Source organism: Cibotium barometz, chromosome 2 (assembly GCF_041138505.1).
Source record: "Cibotium barometz isolate CiBa-2024 chromosome 2, ASM4113850v1, whole genome shotgun sequence".
Taxonomy (NCBI): domain Eukaryota; kingdom Viridiplantae; phylum Streptophyta; class Polypodiopsida; order Cyatheales; family Cibotiaceae; genus Cibotium; species Cibotium barometz.
This window is the reverse complement of record NC_141047.1, coordinates 21803424-21812916: the sequence shown is the minus strand read 5'-3', so window position 1 is coordinate 21812916 and position 9493 is coordinate 21803424. Positions and strand designations below refer to the sequence as shown.

General features: G+C 36.2%; 1 protein-coding gene across 1 annotated transcript; it reads left to right on the top strand.

Moving 5' to 3' along the window:
• The first annotated feature begins 1162 nt into the window (after positions 1-1162).
• On the top strand, positions 1163-7077 carry LOC147640809 (triacylglycerol lipase 1-like). The gene is made up of 9 exons (XM_086809012.1): positions 1163-1416; positions 1514-1621; positions 1968-2108; positions 2496-2606; positions 3543-3686; positions 3867-3907; positions 4209-4288; positions 4640-4735; positions 6672-7077. Exons 1-9 carry the CDS (start codon positions 1198-1200, stop codon positions 6971-6973), a joined length of 1242 nt encoding a protein of 413 aa, XP_086665138.1. The 5' UTR covers positions 1163-1197; the 3' UTR covers positions 6974-7077.
• The last annotated feature ends 2416 nt before the right edge of the window (positions 7078-9493 follow it).

Here is a 9493-nt window from a genome sequence, read left to right as displayed (position 1 = left end):
AGAGGGAAGTAGGGGGAGGATTGGACAAGATACAAGGGGTGGAGAGAGGTGGTGAAGAGGGGAGGAGAAGGCGGTGGAGGGTGTAGAGAAGAAGGAGGAGGGATTGGAAAAGGGGATGCAACCACCTAACTAAGTTTACATGTATCAGCTTTGGTTGTGTGAAAATGTATAAATGCCTAAACTTTGGAACGAGAGAGAGAGAGAGAGAGAGAGAGAGAGAGAGGGGGGGGGGAATGAGAAAGTTAGAGTTTAATGGGAAAATACATGCTATTTTATTGTTGCTTCAAAAATATTTTTTTGCTATTTTTGTTGTATGCTATTTCATGTGGCATGTTACCACAACAAACGCATGTAGGTGGCCCTAACTTATTTTGAATATTCCTTGGTTTTAATGGATTAAACCATTTATTTTAGATACATTGCATATAATGATAACTAATATGTTTTTTTTAAATACTTGTATGTGTTACATTGCAAGAAAGGGAAGTGAAAGAAATGCCACTTTCGCTTGTAAGGGTTGCATTGCAGGAGAGGGTATTGAAAGAAATGGCATTGTAGGCACCACCCTCGTCTCACACGAGGGTGGTGGGCAAGGATTGAACCCAAGACTTCAGCGCTCTTGGCGCTCTGCCTCTTAACACAATGGCCATGGGTAATACTAACATGGTTGAGGAGGCCCCTGTACAAAAAAAGGTGGGTAGGAAGGTCATTTGAGATTTGAATCAGAATGGACAATGATTCTGTGACTAATAGTTTACTAGGTAGGTGGTGTAGGTTACTAGGTATAAAGACATGAGGCTATGCCCTAAAGGGACTCTTGGACACATTGTCACATACTCTTTATGCGTCGAGAATAAAAAAATTAATGATGCATGAATAAGTCATATATAATTGTATATTTTAAATTCAGTTTGTAATTTATTTATTTATTTTTTAAAGGGTGGGTTGGTATTGTCCGACAACAGCATTGGGAGTTATAAAAGGGCATCGCCCACTAACATTTCTTTTAATCATTTCATTCTTTCTTCTCTTCTCTTCTTCAAAAGTGTGAAAGTGAGCTACTTTCAAGACCGTTAAGTTCCCGAATCCCCACAAAAAGAATCATTAAATCAAGAGAATATATCATATTTACTACTGCCCAACCTCTTGTAATTTTGGCCTCGTTTGAAAGAGCTTTTGCCGACAGAAATCTCAGAAATGGGAATACCCAGGTTCCTTAATCAGCATCCCCTGATTATGCTGCTAATTGTGATTAGTTGGGCGATTTGCATAACCCATAATACCCCTACAAACGCATTAAGACCCCTGCTTGATGCCAATACCCCAATCAGTGCACAAATCATCACAAATAGAACTGATGGGCTTTGCCAGAGCCTCATTATCACGCAGGGTGACTACGATTGCACTGAATACATGGTAATTAATTTTTCTTAATGCAAGGGGGTTTTCTATCTTATGGTTTGCTTCAATCTTGTATTAATTCAGACCTTTGCATTAATCGGAATTAACGCAGGTGCCAACAGGAGATGGGTTCCTCTTGGGAGTGCAAAGAATGTCAAGCAAGCAAATAGCTCCCACAATCACGAAGGGAGCAGCTTTTCTCATGCACGGGCTTTTAGTGGTGAGTACAACTCATTCAGACAGAATAATTATTGAGTTCATTAATGCTGCCAATAAGGGCTTGATTACAAAAAGCTATCTGCTCATGCACAAACTACATAATTATAGGGACATTACTGTTGTCAATTAAGGGCAATGATAATTCAGATTCAAGTCCCTAATTGGTGATGCACTGATAGTTGATACGAGGTAATGAGGGTTTATAATTAATTGATGGTTTTTTTTTAATAAACGAGGTAAACTAATTAAACAAATAAAAACTTGTGGCACGATTAGTGATGTGTTTAATGGAGGACTGATGCGATTAAGCGGTATTTTTCTGTTTGTTTTTGGGGTATATGGACTAGGGTGGTGATGTGTGGGTGCTGAATTCACCCTCGGAAGCTTTGGGGTTTATATTGGCGGATGCTGGTTATGATGTGTGGATTGGCAACACCCGAACCACGAGGTTCAGCTATGGCCACACATCCTACCAAAGAGGTGACCGTGTATGCCCTCTAACCCACCACCTCCAGCGCTTATTATTATGATTAATCTTCATCAATTCCTTAATCACACTTAAATCACTGTGTTTTACTTACATTAGAAAACCTTCTTAATTGGTTTGTTCACCATAGTATCAAGGTGATTCAAGCATTGAACAAATTAGTATAACCCTTTCAGTTCCCCATAAATAATGACCCTAAACTTGAGTGCTGATTTTTTATGAAATGAACCATTAGGAAGTGGGTTTTTAATTTTTAATGTAGTTCTTGATTGTGTTATTTATTTATTTATTTATTAAATGTAGTTCTTGATTGTGTTTTTAATTTTTAATGTAGTTCTTGATTGTGTTTTTCATTTATTTATTAAAAAACCTTGAATTATTACTACAGAAGTTTTGGGATTGGAGTGTGGACGAGATGGCTGAGCAAGATCTTCCAGCCATGCTTGGCTTCGTGTTTCAAACTGTGGGTAGTAAAATACATTATATTGGATACTCTCAGGTAAATATCAAAATCTTTCTTTAAATGCTTTTAAAGAAAACTTTTCATAGATTAGTAAAAAGAAAATTTGAGAAAAATAGAAAAGCTGTATCAAAATCCTAGCATTTATTCTTTTAAATAAAACTTCACATATTATTTTTAAACCCTAGCAAATAAAACTTCACATATTATGTTTTGAGAAAAATAAAAGGCGGACGTTTCACACACTACGTTATGTGATAACAAAGTAGTCTCTCTCTCACACCCCTCTCTCTCTCTCTAGATCAATAAAGTCAACATTAAGCGGCTCCGTCTCTCTCTCACACACACACAATTGGTCTCTCTAGATCAATAAAGTCGACGTTAAGTGGCTCCGTCTCCGTCTCTCTCTCTCTCTCTCTCTCTCTCTCTCTCTCTCTCACACACACACACACACACAGTTGGTGATTTTTAATTGCTATTTTTTCATGGCTCCCAACAAGTTTTCTCTCTCACACACACACCCTCTCTCTCTCTCTCTCTCTCTTATAAAGGCCATGATCCACCCGAGTTCAAGTCCCACCGTTGGTCATATATGCTCTCGTGTTGCATTCTACCGACATTAATACCTCTCTCCCATATAGTGTGTGTAATAAAAGAGGACCCTCGCACTACCTTTCTGCCACCTACAAGTGGGACATATTGGCTAGTGCGAGGGCCCTTATATAAAGGCCATGATCCACCCGAGTTCAAGTCACACCGTTGGTTGTATATGCCCTTGTGTTGCATTCTACCGACGTTAATACCTCCCTCTCTCTCTCACACACACACACCCCCTCTCTCTCACACACACACACACACCCCCTCTCTCTCTCTCTTACACACACACACCGCTCCCCCCCCTCTCTCTCTCTCTCTCTCTCTCTCTCTCACACACACACACACAATTGGTGATTTTGTAATTTGCTATTTTTCCAGGGCTCCCAACAAATTTTTGCAGCTTTCTCCCAAGGCCAATTACTATCCTTTGTGGACAAAGCGATTATGCTTGCACCAGTTGCTTATGTAGATCGTGGCACAGCTCCTGTTGAATTGGGTCTTTTTAATCTACACATCGATCAGGTATAATTGCAGAACTCTTTTTAGTTAAATAGCTTGATTTTAATCATCATTACCCTGTATAATAATTATTTATATTTTTTATAAGTTGAATTATGTTTCACAATGACCTTAAATGCAACTTACAGTATGGGTCAGTTGCAGCTAATTAGGCTTCTCTTCTTGTTAATTTTCTTAATGCAGATTTTAGAAGCTGCGCGTGTGCACGAGTTCAGCACCCAAACGTATCTCCCAAAAACTTTGAAAAATATATACATTATTAATATCTGCTTAACACCTAATTATTATTAACATATGTCTAATATATACATTATTAATATCTGCTCAACACCTAATTATTTGCGCATGAATAAATATTTACATAGATTCAGAATTTCTCCTGCATCGGATAATAAGCAATTAATCGACAAGATCAGTGCGATATAAAAGAGTATATATATACATATATACATATATATATAATTGGCATGATTAGATGCTTCCATTCGATTAATGTCACTTATTAATCTCCTTTTCTCTAAACAGATCGAGTGGGACTCAAATAGTGGAGCTCATATGTGGGAAAAACGTTAATTGTTTTAAAGATTGGATCTTCCTTTTTGCAGGTGACAATTTTTTTTTGAAGTGATTTTTTTAATAATCCTATTTCTAGTTATGACACTTTTCCTTGTCAAGTATAGTCATTGCCTAATCTTTTTTTTCATCACATTTCAAAGTAATTCTTATGTAATTCCTATTTCTAGTTTGGCATTTTTCCTTGGCATGTATAATTATTGCCTGATCTTTTTTCATCACATTTTATTTCTTTTATTTTATCGAGATACGAGATCCCGTGCACTTGAAAATGGAATTGTGGAAACTTTGATTGCAAAAGATAACGATAACAATTATCACCATGCTTATTTCTTCTAGGGTCTTTTTGGTTGACGTTTTCTTGTCTCTTTTACCCCCCCAAGGTGACAATTGCTGCCTCAACATGACAAAAAGACATCTCTTGGACCAATATGAAACGCAAGCAACATCTGTGAAGAACCTAGCACACTTAGCACAACGTAAGACACTCACTCTCTTTGACAAGTCAACTTGTTATTATTAAATCATTGATATTTGGCTAATATTGATGAAAGTTTGCTCCTAGTTGTTCATACTGACTTCTGTTGTCTTACTATAATATTGAAGAGCCTTACAATAATATTGATGAAAGTTTGCTCCTAGTTGTTCATACTGACTTCTATTGTCTTTGTTAAGATTACACATAAATTCTCATATGTGCTTTCTACTAGATCGTTTGTTGGTGGATAATATGGCATCGATTTTTGATGTAGCACCACAAGCAATCTAGCCCCCGATAGGAAGGCCACAACATTATTTATGAAATGGGAGCCACGATCACTATCTTTAGGCCTTGTACACACAACCATCATTCTCTTTTTTGCCTGCCCATTCATGGGCAGGTGTGTCAACCAAGTTTTTAATAAATTTGTAACGTGATCAGGCACCCTTTACACACAGCCAAATGCTGTCAAGGAAAAGTGGGAGAATGGGACTGTCTTTTCAAAAAGGGTGCTTTGTGTTTATTGGTCCTTTTTAGCATGTCCATCCATGTCCGCCACTTTTGGTTGCCCCCATAATTACCCTTTTGAGTACCCAATATGGTCCCAAACGTTTTTTTGTATTAATTAATTGGGGGAAGTGATTGAAACCTTAGTAGTAGAAGGCAATGTTCAAAGGTGTGATTTTTTTTTTTAAAGGTTGCCTACGCGGACTATTCAAGATTTTTCTAGAGGCTATTTAGGATTTTTCTAACCACCTTGAAGCGTTATAAATAACACAATATGTGGGGGGGAGAGAGAGAGAGAGAGAGAGAGAGAGAGAGAATAAAGAAATTTATAAAAAAAACTTTAGGTAAAGTATATGTCTTCCTAAGGTAAAGCCTTGGGCATAGCCATTAATTCTTTCATCGAATGTAGTCTGATTAATTAATGGATGGCTGTGGAGTGAATTCAATTCTTTTGATTAGCTATTCAAACCAAAAACATGCATAGTCCTATGTGTGTTGTGTAAAGGGCCTCAATGATTGGGTGAGTGTCATAATAGAATTTGGCAGTGTAATGAGCATCTACTTTGTAGGTTACTTGAGCTTTTGGCAACTTTGCATAGTAGTCTATATAGCACCTATGATATATTATGCTTACATACTTTTGGCTGCCACAGTGTTAGGGCCAATGAAGTCAATGTGCCATTTCTTAAAGAGGAGTTTAATGAAGGCTATCTAATAGCCCTAGAATTGCAGGTAGTCATGTTTACTTAAAGAAATGGTAATATTACAGATATAGATATGTCATGGCATTATTAGCGGCCATGTATGTCAAGTGTGGTCTTACAAAAGCACATAGTGTTTAAAATTGTACTCTTTATGGACTAGGCTAATTGTAGGTTATGGTGAGCATGGGCTTGGATAGAAAACCCCATACTTTTTGGAATAGATGTAGTGTATTTCAATGATGTCACGTATATATGCGTCATAAAATGTACATCCATTTAGAAGCCATAGCTAAACGATAGAGAAATGCATGCACCCCAAGTACCAACATTGAGTTTATTTAGAAGCCATAGCTAAGGATATAGAAAGACATGCAACCCAAGTATCAACATTGAGTTTATTTAACATGATCACCATGCAAAGTTTTGATGCTTTTAGACATATCAATTACTTCCACTAATTTTGGTGATGTAGGATAGAGAATTTAACTAGTTCTTATTAGAGACTTTCACTAATTATATCATGGAGTGTATGAAACTAGCTAGTAAAAAGTATCATGAATAAATTAATTATTACTCATGAATATTAGTCGTGTATGTGTGTGTGTGAGAGAGAGAGAGAGAGAGGGGGGGTATTTGGTTTATGATACAATTCATGTGCTTTAAATCTATCAACACATCAAAAAAGAAATTCACTCATAGGAGTTGCTTCTTTTTTTTGTGCAGAGGGAAGAAGCTCTAACTTTGCAAAGTTTGATTATGGGCTACTTGGAAATTTGAGACGATATGGAAGTGTATCACCACCAACTTACACCCTTGCTAATGTTCCAACTAACAACTTGCTTCTAATAAATGGCCTCCAAGATGCACTAGCAGACCCATTTGATGTGGCCAAATTAGTGCTTGAATTGGGTGGTGATGTGAACACACACACCATCCCCAATTTTGGTCACCTTGATTTCATACTTGCAGATTCGGCCAATACCCAAGTGTACCCTCAAATAATAAGTTTCTTAGCCTCACCTTAAGCTCTTTACTACAAAGACAAAGAACATATTTTCACATGGGGAAAACATATTTTCATTTTACAATAAAACCATGTTAAAGCACTTCAAGTGTGATGACTAAGTAATGTGGAATATTTTGTTGAGTAAATACATTGCACAATATTAGTCCAAATATTTTTGTGTTTACATCATTGAAGTTCAAAAATATTGTAATACAAGGGGTTTTAAATTTTGATAGCTTTTAAGAGGTTTTAGTAGTTGAAAACCTTCAATATTTTCAAAATCTTTGATCCTCTCTCTTCCATTCTTGTCGATTGAGTTTTAAGAAACACTTTCCCATGGATAACTCTTATCACATGAAAAAGGCAATAAGTCTATTTCCCATCAACAACATTTATCGACATGTGAAAGGGTTATGAGTTGCATGTTGTCTTGACCTCTACTTGTTAACGATTCAAAGCCTACTTTTAGTATATTTAGAAATTTGAATAGATTTAGGCATGTATTACATTTCATATGTTATGTTTATTTTCCCCCTTTCAATGCAACAATCTTTTTCTTAATAAGTGACAGTGTTGGCTTATTGGAGGGGGGAGGGGATGTGGAGACTTGAGAAGAAGAGGGTAAGAGAGAGAAAAGAGATTCACACCAGATTTTAAACGAGGGTTACCTCTATGTTAGTAAATATGAAAGATTTTCAATTTATTTGAAATATTTATTAATTTTGACCACAACCTAGCTAGGCCCAAAATGTTCAATTCAAGACTATTACTTTGTCTAGCATTGGGGGCATGCCAAAGTTTGTTTACAATCACTGCCTTATACGTGAAGACTTAAGTTTTCATTAATGTATATGAAAGAGAGAGAACAAAAAATCAAGAGAGAGCCAAAGGAAGAAAAAGCTCACCTTTCATATTTACACTTAATTAATTAATGACCATTCTTAATTAATGACCTTTCATATTTACACTTAATTAATTAATGACCATTCTTAATTAATGACCTTTCATATTTACACTTAATTAATGACCATTCTTAATATAATCTTGAGTAGCCCTCATGTGACCTACTCAAAGTAGATATCCATAGCTTATAGATGACCGTTCTTAATATAATCTTGAGTAGCCCTCATGTGACCTACTCAAAGTAGATGTCCATAGCTTATAGATGATCATTCTTTACATGGTCTTGAGTAGCCCTCTTGGGACCTACTCAAAGTAGATGCCCATAGCTTATAGATGATCATTCTTAACATGGTCTTGAGTAGTCCTCATGGGACCTACACAAGGGAGATGTCCATAGCTTATAGATGATTATTCTTAATATGGTCTTGAGTAAGAAAAGTAGATGTCCATATATTATAGATGATGAAAACATATCCACATCAATGGTTTAGGTCTCTGAGAGAAGAATAGTAATGTAAGTGGATCCACCACATCATGTGGCATGGTGTAGCTCTTCAAGAGATAAACGTATAGTTAGTGTGGTGACAAAGGGTCTTTTGATGCTTTTGAGAAACTATTCCTAATATCCTCAAATTAATGTGTACAATGTGTAGCTGCAATGCACTAGCAAAACCTCTCTTGCCAATTGCACAAAGCAATTTGTAAGGATGCTAATGTGTCTTCATGTCACAGTTAGAAGCTATAAGCTATAACTAAGTAGCCACTATATACAATTAGAAGCTATAAATTATAAATAAATAGCCACTCTGAAGCTATAAACCAAGATATCACACGTGTCTTTAATAGACATATGCCACAACTAGAAGTTACAAATCATAAATATGTAGCCATTACATATAAAAAAGACTCTCAATTAATATAAACCAAGATCATATTGATAGAGTTTAGAATGTCTGGCTAGGGCTCTCCTTTGGTGGGAAATCTAGCATGGTCCTTCTAACAATTAAGCAATAGACTTTTAGTGTGATCGAAAAAGGCTTAGCCACACATCAATTAACTATACAAATACTTGATTATGGCAAAACAATGACTAGGATTCCATCACCTTGTGCCACAACCATATCACCTACAATGGCAATAAAAACATTCTTTGTAACAAAGAAAAGAACCTTACAGATCTATATTGGTACTCATATTGGCAATAAATTCAGTCTCACAAGTGTTTGGAAAGGACCTTAAACCACATTGTTAGGTTGACGTACAAGATTGAGGCCAAAGATGCTAGAGATAAGTGTATATGCATGCTATCTAAATTTGTGATCATCACACCTCCATAATGACCTATAAGTTTATTATTAAGTCTCCTAATGGTAGCACTCTTGCCTCCCAAGTGGCTGGCGGTACTGGGTTTAAATCTACCCTAGTGTGGTATGCATTTTAGTACCCTAACTTGTAATGTTAAAAAAAAGATTATCAATGGCCTTCACAACAAATAACATACTAAAAGATATTAAAAATTGATTATCGATGGCCTTCATAACAAATAACATAATTAAAGATATTAAAACTTCCAAGTTTGACACACAAACATATTGATAAACCAACCAATCGTCCAAAAGAAAAACTAACCCCAAAA

What these genes read in the sequence shown, in the direction of transcription:
- LOC147640809 (XM_086809012.1), top strand. Translation starts at nt 1,198, where the DNA reads ATGGGAATACCCAGGTTCCTTAATCAGCATCCCCTGATTATGCTGCTA. An exon ending in TCATGCACGGGCTTTTAGTG is followed by an intron (nt 1,622 to 1,967) that starts GTGAGTACAACT and finishes TATATGGACTAG; the next exon opens with GGTGGTGATGTGTGGGTGCT. An exon ending in TTAATCTACACATCGATCAG is followed by an intron (nt 3,687 to 3,866) that starts GTATAATTGCAG and finishes TTCTTAATGCAG; the next exon opens with ATTTTAGAAGCTGCGCGTGT.